Genomic DNA, 21,888 nt, shown 5'->3' with positions numbered 1-21,888 from the left:
TAGATTATAAAGAAGTCTGGCCCCTAGAAAACTAATTTTAAATCTAGAACATATGACAGCTCTAATAAGAGTAGATTTATAATCAAGGTAAGGGTGGGGTTCTTCTGGTTTTGTTTGAAGATAAGCACTGTTTGAAGAAATTGACTTCATTTGGCCTTTCCATTAGCATTAAAGAGCAGAGTTATTTCATTCCCAAAAATAGTCTCAGGCATTCACTGCAAGATAACTAACCTCTGCTTCTTCAATAATTAAGCACTACCAAGAAAAGACCAATACAATCTAGGATATTGGTTGTTCCCCAGAGACCAATGGAGAAATACTACATTTTTAGGGGGGAATCACAGAACATACAGAAAAAAAAACTCCACATAAAGGACAAACTATGAAAGCAAGAGCCCCATTCATACCATTCAGACCTACGAGATCGTGACAAATACTTTTGTCACCCAAGAAATTCCTGCAAAATAGGTCAAGAACCAGCACTGCTCTGAGTTTGAATTGAAGCGGAGTTATTACATGATGATGTGCTCCTTTACATGGTTTAGCAACATCACCGTGAAGATTTCAGAAAGGCATTCTTAACCTTTTCCATCTACAACTAAGAATTATCTGTATATTTGAGAATATCTTGCAAGAAGACTTACTACAGTAAAGTAAAATAAGCTACTGAAAAGACAATTAGCTTTGTCACAACTACCTTGGCCAGAGGAGCTAGTATATACCCATCCACTCTTCCTCATGGCTTTGCATCGGGTTGAGGACTACAGAACCATCCATGATACACAACTTAAATTTGGCAGAACTTCAGTACACATTAAAGAAGTTACACTAGACAAAAATAAATCCGTCCAGAGATCAAGATTCTACCCTAAGGAATGACAAAGTCTCCCTTGAAGGAGAAATTTACTATGTTTCTGTGTTAATATCAAACATGTCATCCCCTCAAAATTCAATCATGTTCTTCAAGCAATTACCAGCTTTACATTTTGATTTATTTTCTTAAGTGATATGGGGGGTGGTCCTTTTATTTAAGGAGAACTAAAAGCGCTTTATTTTAAAATTCGCTGTATCACCTTAAGTTGACACCAACTTGATACATCATGCCTGAAAAACAGAGCGAATGCCTCCTTTACTTGAGGAACATGTTCTAGAAATTATGATTAGGAAGCTCAAACCCTGCTACCTAGTTTTTTATTACTATGCAAATGTATACAGAATTAAGGCCAGCTTCATATAACAATTCCGTTTGGGATGGTTAAGTGGTAGGAAGTCTTTCATTATATTTAAATTACCTTTCATTATATTTAAATTACTCTACTATTATAGTAGAATATGCTACTATACTGCATTAATTAAGAAACTGCTTCTTATCAAGAATTTCAAAACCCACTGACATCAATGATAACAAGACTTGGAGCCATGACAAATTTGTCATCGTTGTGATCAAAACTACAAAATACCGTAGCACTGTAAGTACTGCTGTATTAGGATTCCACTTCCATTTTCAAACATTAAAGGAACTGCTCAGATAAAGGTGACACTGTATTTCACTAACATGGAGGAAAAGCTAAAATGTATTCTAGTAGGCGAGTTCTTGGATGGTTCCAATATCACAATGGAAATAAGTTTAACTGAAAAAGGAAAAAGATTCCTACTTTTATACAACTGAAACAATAACCAGAAAAAATGTTAATGTTTAAGCTCATTACTTACTTCTAATAAATATGAAATTAAAAAGTTAATAATAAAACCTTTCATTCATCTGACAAACTTCCAACTGCAACTATTTAAACAGTAACGACTTATTGTGGTGACAAAGTACGGAAATGTTTCTGCACTGTATGTACTACAGGAACATGTATTACTGGTACAGGTTGCTCAGAGAGGCTGTGGAGTCTCTCTCCTTGGAGATACTCAAAAGCCATCTGGACACAACCCTGGACACCCAGATCTAGGTGGCACTACTTGAGCAGGGAGGTAGAATAAGACAACATCCAGAGGTCCCTGCCAAATTCAACCATTCTGTGACTAGCAGTCCGCTACTGGAATCTTTCTTTACTTGCAAAGGCACCACACACTTCTGTAATGAGGAAAGGAACCACAGTGTCCGTGATGCTATGGAAAATGGGGACGCTGATATTTAAACTGTCCACTACTGAAACACATAACCAGTACCTTCTAATTCTGAGACATTTTCTAGACTCAGAAAATGCAGTTTTCTAGCAGTTGAAGATGCACGAAACAGAATGAGCGTAATACCTTGATGCTCTGAATTAGCAGCTGTAATAAGGAGAGATTCCCCCATCCTCTCCTTTCCCACATGAAAATATGCAAGTAGACAGTTGCAAGCAAAGACAGCCAAGTCATCTCTGAAGTAGCCAGTATCTAACAAAATCAACCTTTGGAGACTACTGGTCATTAACTATGGAAATTGAGTATCAGATGGCTGACACTGTTTGGCCTTCTTACACCCTGAAATTGCAGTCCTGTGGTAGAGATAACTGAATGCTTTGTGAATCAACCTCTGAAACACGACAGGTTTTTAGTGTAGTTTAGATTTCAATAAACTGAAAGGTTTGTTAGGTTTAATATCTAATGTTGAAACCTGTAGTTATCCAGAATTTCCTTCATTATCCATTTGGTCTTCCTTTCCATGACAACTACTACTACTCATTCTTTCCTTCTACAAATAGGCACCACCTTTAGTGTCCCAACTTTTAATCTGCTACCACACTGCAAGCCATATGTTTTAATCTAGACCCTACAATAAACCACTACATAATTTCCATAAATCTTACTTTCATCAATTTATTGAAAATATTAAAATTCATAAACCTTTTATCACTACATTCTATTTACACAGAGAGAATAAATCATTTAGAATAAACACTAATAAATAATCTTTAAAAATATGAACTACAAACTTGATAACTTGCATTTTTAACTCTGCAGATTGCTTTGCAGACACTATGCAAAAGTGCACATTAGTACATCTTTCAAAGGAACAACTCTTCATACTATTTTATAAAGATTATTTTTGCTTAAAATTAACAATCTTGCTCATCAGTGAAAAGTTGAATAGAAAAGTATATGAAGACATCATGTATCAGATGCAAAGGCAAGACAGTTACATATTTGAGAACTTTTTTCGTTTTCCTTAAAAATGTATGCAGTGTGTGAATATGTAAAAAGTTACTTAAAAGTTACTTAAATGTAGGTATGCAGTACCCTAACATAACACTTACAAATTGACTGGGATCATCTTTTGCCAACTGTCCAGTTCAGTGACTTCTGACCATATGCTTCTAATAATCAGGGCATTTTATACACACTGTTAATCTTACATATGGATACATAACATAGCCGTAGTTACACCTGCTTTTTTCTCCCTACTTAACGAAGAAATTTGAGGTCATTTCAGGAATTCACATGGAGAAAGCGAGATCAGCTCACGCCAAAAACTGCAATGCATGTCAGAATTGGTTTGCACATCATGAAATTAAATCCTTGAGCTACTTTTGTAAAGAAACAAAGAAGCCAGAAGATGCGGAGATGCAAGTCTGGTGAAACACAATTAAAAACTAACTTTAAATTTGAAAGTAATGTTTGGCTTTATGAAATCAAGACCCTTTTAAAATGTTAACATAGACAAACAATCTTTTCATCATCAGTTAAATGTATCTGCTTAAGTCTTCCTCCTATCTGTTTTGAAGAATGAGAGGTTTTGTATAATTTGAAAAAACTCCACATTCTTTATTTTGCCTAATGATGATGCAAATTTCCCAAGTTTTCTGTCCTGCAGTGCTGCTGAATAACATTTTGTAAACAGAGCTACATTTCCATGGGATGCACTAAACAGTAGTTGTATATATACTTTCTCTAAATTTTCATGGAAAAGGCATACCTAAAGTCAGTTTAGTAGTCAAGGAATTTAAATAGGTTTTCCATCCTGATTTACTTTGAGAATAAAGCAAGAACCAAGAAAAAAGCGGAAATAAACAAAAGAGCCTCATATGGATTAAAAAAAATTTGCCTATAAATGTGGTGTACTGGTTCTGGCTGAGCTGGAATTGGTTTTCCCCTATAGCAGCCCTCACAGTGCTGTGTTTTATGCTGGGAGCTGGCAGGGTGTCAATAGCACCCTGGTGTTGTGGCTGCTGCTGAGCAGTGCTTACACAGCACCAAGGCTCTTTCTGACATTCCCCCCAGTGGGACGGGGTGGGCAAGATCTTGGGAGGGGACACAACCAGGACAGCTGACCCGAACCGACCAAAGGGATATTCCAGACCACATGACGTCTGCTCAGTATAAAGCTGGGAGAAAGGAGGAAGGGGCTGGGGTCATCCTTGGTCCTCTGAGGAACCACTACGCGCATTCGAGCCCTGCTTCCTGAGAAAGCCCAACATTGCCTGTTCATGGGAAGTAGAGAATAAATTCTTTTTTTTGCTTCCACGTGCAGACCTTTGCTTCATTTTGCTTGTATTAAAACTGCTTTTGTTTTACCCACAAGGGTTAGTTTATCTTCTTTCCCCTCTTTGCCCTGTAGATAAAACAAGGGGGAAAGGGGGGGGGGAGTGATAGAGTGACTTGGTGGATACCTGGCATTTAGCCAAAGTCAAACCATCACATGAGGTAATTCAATTCCTTTTTAAAAAGGGCATAATGACTGAACAAACATGCCTAATTTTATTACAAAAAATACATTAAGTTGAACTATATTTGTGGTGCTGGAGCATGTCCAAAGAGCAACAAAGCCACAGAGAACAGCTCTTATGAGGAGCAGCTGAGGGAACTGAGGTTGTTTAACCTGGAGAAAAGGAGGCTGAGGGGACCTCATCACTCTCTACAACTACCTGAAAGGAGGTTGTAGCAAGGTGGATGTCAGTCTCTTCTCCCAAGTAGTAAGTGATAGGACAAGAAGAAACAGACTCAAGTTTACCAGAGGAAGTTTAAACTGGATATTAGGAAAAATTTCTTCACTGAAATGGTTCTCAAGCACTGAACAGGCTGCCCAGGGAAGCAGTTGAGTCATTATCCCTGGATGTATTTAAAAGACATGTAGACATGGCACTTAGGGACATGGTTTAGTGTGGACTTGGCAGTGCTATGTTAATGGTTGGACTCAATGATCTTAAGGCTCTTTTCCAACCTAAATGAGTCTATGGTTTTACACATTAACATCATTTCATCAGCTACTGCTGCTAATCACAAGCTACTATGGTCTGATTTTATTAAGCACCTTATTACTACCTGGAAAACATGAATGGATTCTCATTTACCATATTATCATGAAGTACCTTTGAACTACTAGTATTGTGCAATATTTTGTACAACCAACTCAGAGACCAATCTAAGACCAATGAGAAGCAACCGATTTACACAAATTCAAGTGTCAAACCTGTTTTCACTAGAAAAACCTCTATAACTGGATAAACAAAGACCATTTTGATGCTCAAACACCATTTTCCAGCTAAATTTATTCGTTCAATAACTACTTGCCTCTCTATATGTATTATGTAATCTCTTGAGCTCATCATTTTTACAACACTTAGCATAACCTGTAACTACCCTGACAAAGCCTCACAGACACTAAAAGCATAAAAAAGATCAAGAAATCAGCATCAAATATAAGCTACTTTTATTGCACTACATGGTGCATTTCAAAGGGATCAAAAAACTGACAAAGCAGCATTGAAAACCTATGTTGTTGCAATTATTAATTTTGAGATCTTTAATGGGCATATCTACTTTATGACCATGAAGATGTTATGATACAGAAAGATACACCTTATCTTTCTTGTATGAATATCTACCAAAAATAACAATTGTTTGCCGAGACAGGACCATGATATTTAGTAATCCAGAGAAGCTTATTCCCATTAGTAACATTTTCATAAGGACAAACTATAGTTTTGCATAGTATGCAAAACTTGCAGTTCTTAATGACTACAGACTGAGAAAAATTACAACTTGAAAACAAGATGATTTCAGACAAATGACTGCTGTTGAATTCTTGTTTCTGCACTTAAAGCACACATACCTTTTCCTAAATGTGTATTTATACTCATGTATCTAGCTGTTCCTGTAAGGCTCTTGTGTTCTCGATATGGTATGTGCTTCTTTGTTTCTGGATCTATGTACTCCTTTGCCAACCCAAAGTCTATAATATGAATAGTTTGCTGGGTTTTGTTTCCAGGTCGTCCTATTAAGAAGTTCTCAGGCTTTACGTCTCTGTATATCAAGTTCTTTGAATGGACATACTCCATACGAGAAATCTTTAATAAAAGAAAAAAAACAGAAAGTTTAAGTTTCAGGTTGCCACATTAAATTGTGGTAGAAGCTAAGTATCTTACACTGAATTTATATTTAAAAGGCAATCATCCCTCCTATCACCTCAAAACCAAAGGGCTATGGCCCTCTGAGCTCAAACCACAACACTCTTAAGGTATGTCCCAGTTAAAGTCAATGGAAATTGTACACAACTCCTAAGCAGATACACCACACTGTGTATTGGAAAATTTTACAGTGGACATTAGACAGGAACCAGTATATAACAGAAGTTATCTTCTTTAAGAACAGCTGGTACCAAGTATGTTTCACACACATTGAAGCTATAACCAGAAATTATGTAATCAAGCAGTGAATAGAGTTCCATGCATATCTATTACACATTACAGGTATAAATGAAAGAAGCACTAGAAGTTCACTGCTATGCATACAACCTCCTTTCTAGATGGATCCCCTTCTGTCAAGATTATTACAGACTCAAAGGACCAACAAGTATTAAATAAAGATAATCGTTGGATCTGTGATGATTTGAGCATTTTAAAAAATGAACTTGTTATTTTGGCTGCACATAAGCTGAATATGTCTATACGTCTATACTTGCAGGTCTGTTATACAATTACAGTTGTGTTTTAAAAAGGCTGGTTTTGCCCTTAATGGGTAAAAACATTGCTACCTATTTAGGGAAGTGGAGGTTCAGTATCATCATTTCATAAGGACTTATTTAAAAAACATTGTATCAAAAGAAACTTTCAAACCCATCTCTTTCTCTCTCTTTTCACTTCCACCCACCCTTGGGTAGGGACCAAATCAGGAAATCTTAAAGAAAAAAAAATTAAGATTTCTTCATTGCATGTTTTTGTGTTATTTTAGTATTTCTGGACAAGTCTGGGAGATTTTGTTTGTTTGTTTGTTTTCTTTACAAGAAAGCACAGGAAAAGTGTGTATGCTATTTAGGAATCCCACCATCCATTAATGGATTAAAATTATTTTTATTTTAGTAAGGTCTTCTTTCTAACTGAGTATATGAAACTAAAATTCATTATATCAGGTTGTGATTATAAGAACTCAGAAGACATTCATTCATGCAATGATTCTTGAAAAACTAGAACTATGTAAATTAAAGTAACATAAGACAGTCTTCCTGCTAAAACTCCATCACAGGGTCTTTAGAAGCCACCAACATCAATTTAAAACATGGGAAATGCAAATCTCTTAAGTGAAATAAGCATTTAATCCATTGAAAACTGACTTAGTTATTCTAATGAACACTCAAATTAACATCTATTCTACTTACCAACTGCACGGCTATCATAAGAACGGTTTTAAGAGAAAATGTCCTACCACACAAGTCAAATAAATCTTCCAGACTAGGTCCTAGTAGTTCTAGCACCATAGCATTATATTTGCCACATGGACCAAAATAGTAAACCTGAGGTATTCCATCTGTAAAATGAAGATACAAAGTAATTACAAAGGGTTAAATAGTTAATTAACATACCAATAAAATTCCTATTAGATTAAGTTGATCTGAAGTTAAAAATACATTTTTCACACAAAAACAACAAAACCTCATAAAAGCTACAAGTAAAAGATACAGCATGACAATATTACCAGTTTCATTAAATATTTTTTATGAATATTACCTGTTTGACTTGTAAAAGATTTAAAAACTAATAAAAATCAGAATCTGTTAGGTTTTGTAACAGTAAATTGGAACAGGAATTTTAAAAGGTATGTAGAGAGGTTTAAATAAGCTCCTTTTCAAAAAAATAGGGATTTAAACTAAACTTGTTAAGTTAAGGCTATGACAAACATACATCCAGGAATAAAGCCACATTATCTATACAAGTCATATAAAAAACAAAAAGAGATTAATGAATCCTCAAGTTTAATGAGACCTTAAGTTTTAAGTACATGACCAAAATAAGAATACTATAGATGACAAGCAGTTGTAGTCATGACTAGTTAGTACTAAATTTTTTTCCAAATACAAGTGTTTTCTACTTAAATTTGCACTGGAAGGCTTCTCCTGTCTTCTCTTGATCCATTATTTTTGGTTTTTGTTTAGGTAACACATAAAAACGCCATTCTTAAATGTGAGCTAACCCATTACAAAAACTAAACACCACAGAGCGGAAGTTTGGGTTTTTTAAAAAAACTAGATTTCTAGTAAAATGTGTGGTAGACTGCAATTTATTGATTCAAACTATATGAAGGACAGGAATTTTTATGTATCCATAAGAACAGATGACAAAGGAAATTTTCAGAAGTCTCAAGGGAAACCTATTATAAAGATTCACCCTGCTTTCATTTATGAAGTATCACACCAGACACCACCTTTAACTTAAATTATTTCAAAAATTGATGTCCAGAAAGAATCCATTAAATTCTGTTCTTACTGTCAAATCATTAAAATAATTTAGAAGAATTGAATAAAACACAATTTAAAATTTTAAAGTAACAAGCAAAAATTTTTCTTTTTGTTATTTCTCTTTTTTAAATTTAGAAAACTATTAAAATAAAAATTAAGCTCAGAACAAAAACATACATCATTTCCAAGCACAATATTCTACTGCAAAAATATTCTACTGCATGTTCAGTTTGTAAACAGGTATAAAGTACATCTATCCAGAAGAGCAAAAGGAAAATTTAGTTTCAACAAGCTACATTTGTTTTCTAATCTTGTATGGAGTCTAAAACGTGAACTGTCACTCTGATACCTTACTTCTAAGTCTGTTTTCCTTACATAACATAGGTGCTATATTCTCCAACACAAAACACATGAATATGTTAATTTGTTGTTCATAAAAATAAAAAATTGAATACCGTACTAAGGTGTCAAAAAAATGTATTTTTGTTGAGTTTTCTAAGGCAGCACTCCAGAAACACTGGCAGGCAGACATACAGTACATATTTCCTCAGGCAGCTGGTGATACCAAGGCCATAAATGTCTTGAAAACTAGGGCTGTCATATACATTACACTGAGATGATTCCCTTACTGTCTAGTCTGTTACCCGAATCACTGAACAAAGGTCTCCTGATGTGCACAGCTTAGGCCAGCAAAACTACATGCTACCTGAAAATATTACTTCTGTTTTTTTCCCCTGAACAGAACCATAGCAAGCATGTCCATATAAAAAGGCCTCTCCTGGCACAACATGAGAATCAGTTAAATATGTTTAATAAATGAGACATATCTAAACCTTTAGTAGAGACATCATCAATTTCCAGTTCAAGTTAGCAGTGCACATAATCACTCCATTAAAAACTGCTTTCTGAAAGAATATTTGACAAAATAAATGCAGGCATCAAGACTAGGAATATTCTTTAATATTTTCAAGCGCTGCATTTATAATTACACTAGCAATAATGCCATGTTCTATTTTCATTTTCATATAATTCATATATACTTTATGAATGATGAACAACACCACATATATTCCAATAATTAATACAAAAATATTTTGTGCTTCTGGACTTTATAGCTTTATATGAACACCTGACTTAAGAATCTAGGCAATCCAGAAGTTTGAAGACATCAATATTGAAAGTCTTATTACCAAATTTTACTTTTGCTTTTTTGTACACATGCATTGTGTAACTGTGTAAATAAAAATAACTTGCTAACACTGCCTCTATTAATCTTGCACTTCCTCATATGCACAGAACCTCTTCCTCATTCAGCAGAATAATTTTTATTCACTCAAGCAAGCCATTTATTCCAGATATTTTTTTTTTCAGTATGTATTGTCTCTTTGTTACATACTCTAAATATTCAACACTGAAAACACATTTCCTTTCATATGACCTTTTTCTGTGGTGTCCATTGTTACAATACTGTACAATACAGAAAAACAAAATCTATTTTCAGAATACCCTAATGAAATTGTGCATTTTGCCTTCCTTCTCTGTAGATCAAATCTAAATTTGAAAATGAAAACATCTGACTCTGGGTGTTTTTTGAGCTACATCAAGACTCAAGTTTTTCATACCTTACTACAGGGCTACTTATTAGACTCAGGGCACAGACCGGTAATTGTGTCCACTACAGCTCTGGGTAAAAAAATCCCAACTTACTGTTTTAGCAAAACTAAAAACAAATGATTGCATCATTTTTAAGATTATATTTACTGATCCCTTTTCCTTCAACTGAGAATAACAAAAACATAACCCCTAAAAAATCCAGTTTAATTGTTCAATTTTCTGAAGACTAGAGCTTCCATGTTTTTAAATGTGTAATCATACCCATATCAATATTAATATTTAACTGTTCAGTCTTCAGAAAACTAGAGCTTCCATTTTTTTTCAAATACATATAATCACACCCATATCTAAACTAATACTTAACATGCATAACACTGATTTCAGAAAGACTTCACAGGAGTAGCTTATTGCTACTAATGAACGAGCATAGACCACATTGCACACTACATCAGAACATGGTACAAGACTGTTTTTAATTTTAAAAATATCATCCCTAATTATCAGATAATGGATCAGAAAAGATATTTGTACACGGAAGGGAGTATCTTAACTCTAATTCAATTTTTCTGCCTCCACTTTCTGGTATGGTGGAATTACACATAGAAATGTGGATGTATCTGCAGCAGCAAATTAAGTTAACCCACAGATGTACAGAAACATCAGTCAAAAAACCCCACAAATCCCCAGCCACCTGAAAATGTAAAGAGAAAGAAGAGAAGCAAAGCACTGGGAATTTGAAAGAAGGAGCACCACTTGTAATAGCCTGAGACAATATTCTGAGAAACTCTGCTCATATATTTGTATGTTTAAAAATATTAACTCCACAATATTCTCAATAAAAGTTGGTTTCCTCTATTACCACTGCATCTGCTCTGTGTGTCTAAGATTTTAAAATATTAAAGGCCCTTCAAATACACAGAATACAAAACATTTTTGAGCTTTGTCTAGATTTCTAGAACTTGTTTGCATGACTGTAAGTTAATAGAAAGGAATTCGTGATGTCAGACTTGTAGGCAGCTGCCGATTTCAGAAATGCATCTGTCCATGTCAAAACCAGCCTTTAATATTTTATTCTACCATATCATATCATGAACTCCTGTTAAGTATAGGTCCAGAGCAGAGAGATAGTATTTCAGCATCTCATTCTAACACGGCAAGAATAATACTTACTCTACCTACAACACTTGACCTTCTCATTAGATGAAAATTCTAGAATACCCTATGTGTTTAACATGCTGTTACTAACTTCTGCAAGGCAGATATGGAGTATTATGTCTAAAATTCCCCATGTTTATAAAATTATTTCATATCAACAGTTCAAAGCACTAGAAGTTTAGGGGCTTGTTTTTAATCAAAAGACTCTTACTGCTTTTTCTTACAAACAGTAACTTAACATCATTCTGTTATCAGCATTATTTCATGTCTCCAGATCTCCAGAAAAGTCAGAAAGTTACATGTTACTAATAAGGATTACCTGAGATTTTTTTCCCCACAGAGATATAAATATAAGCTATTTTATATAAATCAGCTTAGTTAGAAAAACAAAGAAGCTTTCATTTCTAGAAAATTAAGAATTTACGCTTTTGTTGACATGTACTCCAATACTTATTATCAATTAAGAATGTGTATTTTATTGCCATTTTTAAGTAGTCTGGCTTCAACCATTGAAGCCCTTTGGTCTAAGAATATAAGGAAATACTGGGAACCAATAAAATACATCACAGTCTTCTTTCTGTGAAATTAAAGAAGTCAGTGTTCTTGAGTATCTTACTTTGATTACTATTCAGCCCTTTCTATTAGCTTGATGCAGCTTCTGCACTGTTCTCAAAAATCTTTTTGGAAGTACACACACACACACACACACACCCGCCCCCAAATTATGTGCTGAATTCCATGCTTGTCACTATAAAGTCACAAGTAACTTCCTATTCTTCCACCAAAGAAAAAACTTGCCTGTGGACAAAAACAGTAGCCCTCACTCAGTCAGAAGGTTACATAGGGTATGCACAGGAGAGATCCTCACATAAAAGTTGGAATGCAGTGATGATGACAGTAGTACACTTGTTCATTCACTCACTATTGGCTTATTGCAGTTTATGTGTGCACAGTGAAGTGGTTTTATGGATTATATTGTCTAGTTTTCACTAAACTACCTCTCACAAAATGGATAAGCTGCTTATAATAATTCCCATAAAGAAACCATACATTGAAGATAATACTAGTAATGCTAACACAAGCAAACCAGAAAGAAACAGAGCTGACACTTCTCCTTAGAAGAGGTTTTAAGGAGAATTTCTTGAAAAGCTACCACCTTGTGTTTATTGGATCAAGAAAACTGCATTAAGTATCCTGTATAAATTATGTGATAAAACTGTGCATCAAATTAAGAAAATATTATCGAAATAATAATCAAAATATCAAATAAGGAGCACATATCCTCCAGTTATTATTTTTTTCCATAACTGTATACACTGCAATGCTTCCAGTATTTCACTATTAGTAAGTCAGATTTATACTATGCTTCATATTCAGAGAGTAGAAAAGGAAAACAAGTAGTGTTTTCTTTTCTCCTGTTCCCAGCTTCTTCACACTGAGTAATGAGTTACTGAATAAAACCACCTCTGTCATCTGTCAAGACTGGTTTATCCCTCAAAAGCTTTACTGCACCATGTTTGGGTATGTGATGTCCAGAAAGTTTTTAAAGCTAACAGGTGTGACTTCCTCTACAACAATGACAAAGTAAAAACATTACAATCAAAGGAAACACTATTAGTAGATTACAACTATCTGTGAAACAACTTGGAAATAATGAAAATCAAGTACATTATTCCTAGTTCATAACCATTATACACCTTTGACGGTATCTTTTTCAAAAACTTCAGCATCAAACCTTATTTAAGCCTGAGGCCATGTATGCTGTCCACTGCAATTATCTAATGCAGTATTGTGCTGGTTTTGGCTGGGATAGAGTTAATTTTCTTCATAGTAGGTAGTATAGGGCTATGTTTTGGGTTTGTGCAGAAAACAGTGTTGACCACACAGGGATGTTTAACTTACTGCTGAGCCGTGCTTACACAGAGCCAAGGCCTTTTCTGCTTCTCACACCACCCCACCAGTGAGCAGTCTGGGGGGTGCACAAGAAGTTGGGAGGGGACACAGCTGGGACAGCTGACACCAACTGACCAAGGGGTTATACCCCATCATATGATGTCATGCTCAGCATATAAAGCTGGGGGAAGAAGGAAGGGGCAGATGTTCAGAGTGATCATGTTTTGTCTTTCCAAGTAACCCTTACATGAGATGGAGCCCTGCTTTCCTGGAGATGGCTGAGCACCTGCCTGCCGAGAGGAAGTGGGGAATTAATTCCTTGTTTTACTTTGCATGCATGCACAGCTTCCACCTTACCTATTAAACTGTCTTTATCTCAACCCACGAGTTCTCTTCACTTTTACTCTTTTGACTCACTCTTCCATCCCACTGCAGAAAGTAAGCAAGCAGCTGTGTGGTGCTTAGTTGCTGGCTGGGGTTAAACAACAAATATACATAGTAACTAGCATGAACGCAGATCCCCATCTTAAAGCAAAAATTCCAGCTACTTGCATTAACAAAGATACTGCATAGTATTCTCAATTATTGCATGTCTGTGTCCTCATTCAGAAAAAATCAGCTTGATAAATAAGCAAAGACGAACAGTCAAAGTAGTATGTAACACAAGTCAATGGCAATATCGACTGTACTTAACTGTGTTCCAAAGCAATCACTGACTTAATTCTGAGCCATATTCTTGACAAAATATCTCTATAGATACAATCTAAGTTTGTAAAGCTACTAAGCAAGTAAACAGCTTTTCAGTGCTTTTCAGTTTCTTATAATATTAGTTTCCTGTTACAGTTTCCTCTAAGCCAGTCCAGAATCACACCTACTGATGGGATTTGCATTATATCTTGCTGCTTAGATTGTCTGTTAAATCAGATCCATAAATGCCAGTAAAATACATAAGATTGCACTTACAGAACAAGCTGTTCTGTGTTCAGCTTCCTATGCCCCACTGACATTTATCTGTAGTTTTAATTTTCATATGTAGTTTTAGTTTTCATTTTCACTGGACACAAGCAAATACCCTGAACTGAGTAGACTGAAGGTCTGCAGTAACAGTCATCTTCCATGGCACATTTGTACAGGTACGCTGTGAAGGATGCAATTCAACAACTGTCACAAACACAAGTATTCTGTACTAAAACTACAGAATCTGGCCTGAATCCTCTGAAAGTAAGTGATGATAAAATATAAGCTAGTGCCATTTGTGGTTTTTGACTTGAACCAAAGCAGCATGCACAGAAAGCCATACCATCTCTGGAAATGTAGCACTTCATGGCTACTGAAACCAAGGTCATCTAGCACCGTAAAACTCTAAATATGGAATGAGACATTATATAAGAGATATGACTTCAGCACTGCTAAAATGCCATGCTGGAGGCATGCACCACAACACTTAAATACATTTCTTATTTACAAGTATAAGAATATGTTTGCAAATCTAAGAAATAATAATTAAACAGTTAGCTTTTTCCATTAAAATACGAATAGTTATTTACATTACTAAAACAGATTTATAGTTGAAAATGCATTCTTATTATAAGCCTTATTAAAAAAAATATACATTTATCTAACATTCAACATTCTGTGAACCATACTGTCAAGCCTCCTTCACAATTACTGCTGTCCATTATATTTTATATGAAAAACATTGATTACTCTCTTAATCTGTGTGTGATGTCACATTCCAAAATCAATACAAATTTCTGTATACTGCCAGGCTTCTTCTGTTAAGTAATTATTGTTACTCAAATATTAACATGTGCATTCCTAAATTAAATTTATGCAGTTGCCATTCTTACCAGATCTCTTGAATTTAATCTAGGCAAAAAAATTTTAAATATAATTGAGAAAATACTGTACATTTCCTTAAGCCAAATGCTAGAAAGGACTGCATAAAACAAGAAAACCTGCCAGCAACATTTCTTACAGTTTTTGCTGGACTGTTAGAAAAGTAAATTTATAATGTTCATTGTTTCTTCACTTAAACATAATTATTAGCATATTCACATTAATAATTGAGCAGCTCAACCTTCCTGTTAAAGTATATTGGCAGTAACAGAACTCAAAACTCAGCTTTCCCCAAACAACTCACAGCAAAATCTTAACTGTCATCAGTACACATATTAACAGTGCATCTGAACAGATACCTCTTCAGTCAAGAGTTTCATTATTTGATTCAGTTTAAGTGGTTTTAATAATACATTTTTTAATTAAGGATAGAGCATGATTTTCTAAGTTCATCTGCCCTGTGTTTTTATTATTTAATAGAGATTAAGAAAACACAACTGCTTATTGCTTATTCTTCTACATAACCCCAATCAAAGTTAAATAGAAGTAACAAAGCAGGACAGCATTACTAAAAAAAAAAAGTGAAATAAAGTTCAGTTTTCAATTTAAGAGCAAATTGTCAGCTACCTACCTAAGACTAGATCTCAAAGAAACATTCACAAGAAGTTACAACAAGTATCCACTTTGCATTTATACTGAATGACTTAACAAGATAAATGGACAGATTATGAAGTAAGACAACTCCAACAAACAGATAAGAAATAATGACACATTATTTACGTATGTGAAACTACGACTACCCTGAACTGAGCTACTTGCTAGCTCTTGTAGTTAACAGCTAGGCATTTTGTCTCCAATTTTAACTGTGACTATTAGAAACAAAATTATATTTTAAAATCTGCAGTGCTAGTAAATTATTACTACTTTAATTAAATACTGAGAACATTCAACTACTTAGTATGTTTGCATATATACATTGTATTAAAGTACCAGTAAAGAAATCTTCAAACTCACTTTGAACCCTGGTAAATTCCATAATTTTAATCCTACAATAACAGGAAGTACAAGACAGTAGTCACAAAATGTTTTTAAAAGTGTACAGTGGGAAGTTATTTTACATTGTTTCTATAAGATCGGTGAACAAAAATGATTACTTGCCACATAAATTTAGCAACTATTTACTTCCAGCACTACAATCAAGCAGACTTGTTACTGAGATACTTCCTCATGATACAGTAGATATCAACCTAGTATATAAACTACAATCTACCAGTTGAGAAAGGAATTAAGAGATAATAAAGTGATAATTTTGTTTTGGGAAGAGTTACAGCAGAGCACAGATGCTGATACACCGTGATGAAATCACGTCATGCTGCATTTTCTTCCACAGGCTGAAGTGGAAAGCAGAGTAGCTATGGCCCAGTGGATGAGCTAGAGGTGATCTCAATAGCAATCTGAAATCCCTTTGTCTCCTACCATGTAGAACTAGTATTTTTAGTGGTTCAACAATGAAAGATAAAAAAATCACTTATGACTATCTTAAATAACAAAAGATAGACTTCCTTTCAGTGCCATTATCTGCCTCATGCATACTATATACTGAATAGAACTGTATAAAAAAATTGAAACCATGTCACTGAACATTCAAATCACACACACTCTCTCAAGATGGTCTGAACTGAAATTAGAGGAAGAAACATATTTTTATTACCATAAATATTTTTGTCTTCACCTACAGGAAAAAGCACTGAAGACCAAAGTACTGAATTTCATTCTTATCCTTTAACACAAACACCTCTGAAAACTATGAACAGCAACATCTACCCCACCAGGCAACATTAAACTGTGTATATAACAAACACTTCTCTGTTCTAAGGTACAATCTCAGCCTTAAGACCCTCTGCATGAAAAAAAAGTCAGAAATTCAGAGTATTTCAAACTGACTCTGCTACATTCCCACACCAAAACACCATCTGGAGAATCCTGACATGCTCAAAATGCTAAAATAAATATTCTGCTGAGCTTGATGATGAAAATGGTGAGAAGATTCCAGTCCTCTACAACAGCAGTCAATCACTATGCACAAATGCTTCAGGCTGCCCTGGCTGTGACTTCAAGATTACATACAGACTTTTTCCTCACACGAACAGTGTTCACTAGCCAATACGTACACAAGTGAACTGGGAACATTTCTGTACCTTCCAAAATCACATTGTGCCAGCACTGCAATCTTCAACCACTAATCCAACAACAAACTTTTCATTACCACTGTTCAAGTAGCATGGTTCCGCTACATCTAAGGCAGGCTCTCATGACCTCAAAACTGAAAAATACATTTTTAGCAAGAAATGCAGAGCATGTTTACCACATAATACCAAACCAGAAAAAAGATTCTCATGTACAGAATGCAATAAACATTAATATCACACTGACCATAACCTTTTGAAATACAATACCTTGCTCCACAGTACACAAATATATATCTCATGCAGGCACTGGCAAACAGACACCCTGTAAGAAAAGTGTCTGATTGCCAGTTTTAAGAGTCTAAGTGTTAACTAGACTTAAGCTAAAAAGTAGTACAAAATTTAAGAAAAATAAAATACCATTAACAGTATTAAGCATCTGCCTTCTCCAGAACATCAACACATCAGTTTCAGAAGTAGGATAATCCACAGATGAACAGGTCTTTATCTCTTTCAAAAATGACCTCAAATGAAAAACTAAAATTGAATAGTAAAACAGCAGCATCACAGTCACAAGCTCTACTAAAGCAGGTTAAGCAGCAGGACTCAATTGCCATTCTTTTGTTCCACTTGTCAGATAGGTAAGCACAAAAGAGTACTCATTCACTTTTAAAGACTCCCAGACATTAAGATTAATGACCCACAGGCTTATTAAAATACGTTAGAAAGCTCAGACAATAGAAGCTGAACAGTTTTTATGCTCTTCAACGCATAACAGTACTTAACTTATTTAATATTTACAACCTCCTTATTGCAGAAGGAACTGAATCATACCGTAAATACCCACCTGCCAAATAAAAGCATTTTCACTAACAAGGTTTTTAAATTGAAAAAATCCCACATTAAAAAAATCCTCAGCTTTATTGCTCAATATGCAAATTGAACTAGCAGTTCCCTCCTCAGTCCCTCCAAGTAGGAAAGTACACTGAATTTAAATACAGTTACATTACGGCCATAGCACATGAAACATATCTACAGTTCGTCTTCTCACCACGAGGAGAGACTGATAGCATTGAAAAATGAATACAAAAATCAATAAAGAACACAAAACTGTTTTCTAGTTGTTCTAAAGTCTTAGTGTAATTTCAGGTAAGAACTCAGCTAGTTTTATTTGTAGTACTGCACTTACGATAATGTATCAGTTTTTCTTATTCATACTTGTATATTGAGAAAAAAACTTTTAATTAAAATTGTTAGAGTTAAAGGTATTTTAAACTCCATCTGTAGACTGCTCTTTCAGTTGACTAGGAATTCCTGCATATTGACTAAATGATCTCAAACATAACGAGGAGAGCATGTTCAGTTACTGAATGACAAAATTATGGCAGAAAAGAGAGCAAAAACTTCTATCAGTATATAAAACTTCCATTAAAGCTAAATAGTGATTTAACTAAAATAAGCCACACCTTTAAACCAGTTCATGAACTATTTTTAGTAAGTTTTAGATCCATTCCCCTGATTAAAAATGTTGCAAAACAATCCTAAAATATATGAAATGTTTCTTGTTTAAGAATTCTTTACATTTTTTTCCTGACAAACATCTACATGCTACTACACACTCACAGGCATGTTCAGTAAAAAGCATATCTGCTTTTTTTCAAGGGCACTCACAAGATCAGAAGTACTAAGATACTCTATTAAAAAGGCTTAGAAGGTAAAATAATCTGTTGCCCAATAACATTATTTTCTTGCTTTCAAGAAGATATTTCAGGAAAATAATTTTCTTCCAGAACTATTCATCCACATGGTTAATGCCTCTCCCTCCTTCCCACGTCACCCCCAAATAAACTGGGATTTCACAGGGGCTGCAGGTATTTTATCCCATAAACTTCATGTTATTTTACACTAAACATGAGTCTTTGTAGTAAAACCTGTGGAATTAATAGTTCTTATTTGTGAAAAATGAAGTTTTTTTTATAGGAAACAAAGGCTCTGCTTACAAAACTGGGAAAGGAAGTACTATTCCATTTTCACCAGTTGCTTCTGAAACCATTTTTTAGTAGTAATTTGGTATTAATAAATATCTATGCATGTATACATGAGGAGAACAAGTGGAAAGGCTATTTAATACAATTAAACGCAAAATAAGCAGTACACACTCAGGTATAAAGCTATCAGCCAAACTACAAAGATTTTTGTGTGAATAAACAAAAACAGCTAAGGAAAGTAATACTTTATCATTATTAAGAAAGCCTGCAAATGGGGATTTTTAGAAGCTTGGAAGACTCCAGACAACTAGAACTAGTAGTACAGTGAATAATTACTTTTCACATAAATCTGTCTGCTCATGAATACTAAACTTCACCTTTCCTCCAGCATTAACAGCTATGTTTAAACCTCCTATGGTGGACTCTTCTGCCACTTGCACAATGAAGATACACTTCCTTCAATTCACTCTGACAAAAATACAACCACTGCACATAAAGCCACACTACTTAGATCTGGCATAACATCTCTACTATCTCCTGGTTCTACATAGGAAGGATTAGCTGCTTCCTAAATTTTATCACTTGGTCCACCAACTTTCCACCACTATGTTTAACTGTCCATGTGACAAAATACCTTAAAGCTACATTTGACAGCAAACACATGTCAAAAAAAAAACAAACAATAAAACCAATTACAGAAACTACACAACACATTTTTTTTTTTTTTCTAAAACACCCTTAGGCTGCATAACTTCCTGGGTTTGAGGGTCCAACTCCTGCAAAGATGGGTAAAGGGAAAGTGTTGCAGAAAGAATTAGCACATTTTTTTTACTTCTCTAACAAGTCAGAAGCATGAATACTACTTTCTTCATTAAAAGTCTTTCCCACAAAACTCATTAAAGTAAGACTCAAGTGCACTGCCTGAGAGAGTGAGACAAGATTCAAAAAAGAGTTCTATGCCTGCTGGGTTGAGGCTTTCACTCTGAAATACAAGCAGGTTACTTCAAAAATATAAGTCTGTAAAAAAGGTGGTTCATAAATACTGATGGCAGCTAGTAACTCATCAGCATTATCATATTGTTTTCATCCTAAAGGTCTCCTCATCTTCATGCAAAGAATCTCAGAGATCTTTCTCCCTTACAGTACTTCAGTAAGACAACAAAGCAATAAAACTTGTTGCTAGCAGAGTTATAAAGACTGAATGATATCCAAAATAAAGCAGACTAACCTTGATTTGCCTACATTCTTAAACACTCCCCCAATCTTATTCAGTAAACAAAAACATAGTTACATTTAAGACATTTTTCTCAAGAATTATTTCTGTAAGGGTTCCTACCTCTGCAAAGCCTTGCTTATTTTCTGCAATTTGAACCTGTAATTACAGCTTTAGTCTTACCTCCTCTACACAGCTATTTCGCAATTTTAGATAGCTCAACCTTGGTTTTCACAGGTGGGTAATGTCACTAACTTGGTGGCCAGTAGTTAAGCAATTTACTATTTCACAATGCTAGTCCAGTGTATGCTGATGATTCACAACTACTAACAAAAACCAGATATTATACCCGATGACTTTTTCCAATTAGTAAACATACAAGACTCAACATTTCGACTCAACATTCTGCAACTTATTTTTCCATCTATGAACAGAAATAGACAACATCATGTCTTGCAAAGACTTAATCTTTAAAGATTCCTGGCTCCAGAGCATTCGTACTACAGCACTAAAAAAAGTTTTCTATGAAGGTATGTTTCCCTGGAGAGGGTCTTTAAGGAGCACAAAATTTTGAAGGCTACCTAACTAGAGAAACACTATCAAGTCTGTGCATCAACGAACATACCATTCTGACTTATTGAAAGTATTTTAAGAGAATTTAAATTCATCATAACACACATATGCAAAGCAACAAAATGAAAGTGGTATGGGCATAGTCATTTTGTAATCCCTGACTTGGAGATGACTTTTCATATTAAATAGTATTTTACTGTACGTAAGCATAACTTTAAAATCACACTTACACTGCCTCTGATAGAAAAAAAAACGAATGTGCATGTAGAAAACAACTACCAGTACTCCATTTTATACAATTAACTTCAGTATTAGTAAAAAATGGAAAAAGTAATTAACTATATGACCTGTGAAAAACTACTCAAGGAATTAAAGGAACTTTTTCAGGGAAAAGATATTGTAAGATTTTTTTCCTAGGGTATAACTGATTTAGAAAAGGTTTGTACTCACTTCCCTACTTTAAGAAGCCTCACATCTTGCTGAGTATATACAGTTTTGGGAACAGCACAAAAATACCTGAGAAGTTTTAGCTATTGCTCACCTAAAAAAAGCAAAATGTGATAACTGGATCATTGAAGGGACCATCATAAGAGTATTTCTGGGTGTAAATGCACCCAGGAGAGCAAAATGAGAAATTCAATTCTTAAACTGCACTTAAACTTTTTTTAAAAAGTATTTAAGAGACTTAAAACTAGCAAGCACCTATATATACTTATCAGTGGATGTGAAGTAAAGTAAAAATCAGACTGAATCTATTTAAATATCATA

The 21,888-nt window shown here is 34.6% G+C and overlaps 1 protein-coding gene across 5 annotated transcripts in view; it reads right to left on the bottom strand.

The window, feature by feature from the left end:
- The window catches only part of CSNK1G3 (casein kinase 1 gamma 3), a 90,988-nt gene that overhangs the window by 42,383 nt on the left and 26,717 nt on the right, over positions 1-21,888 (bottom strand). For all 5 annotated transcript variants that reach the window (XM_074931385.1, XM_074931388.1, XM_074931384.1 and 2 more), the window contains 2 exons: positions 7,583-7,731; positions 6,041-6,275 (listed from right to left, as the gene is read on the bottom strand). In XM_074931385.1, the coding sequence (XP_074787486.1) occupies positions 6,041-6,275; positions 7,583-7,731 (384 nt within the window). The remainder of the gene's footprint in view (positions 1-6,040; positions 6,276-7,582; positions 7,732-21,888) is intronic.

This window comes from Athene noctua, chromosome Z (assembly GCF_965140245.1).
Source record: "Athene noctua chromosome Z, bAthNoc1.hap1.1, whole genome shotgun sequence".
Taxonomy (NCBI): domain Eukaryota; kingdom Metazoa; phylum Chordata; class Aves; order Strigiformes; family Strigidae; genus Athene; species Athene noctua.
The sequence above is the reverse complement of the archived record's forward strand: the minus strand, read 5'-3'. Positions and strand labels throughout refer to the sequence as shown.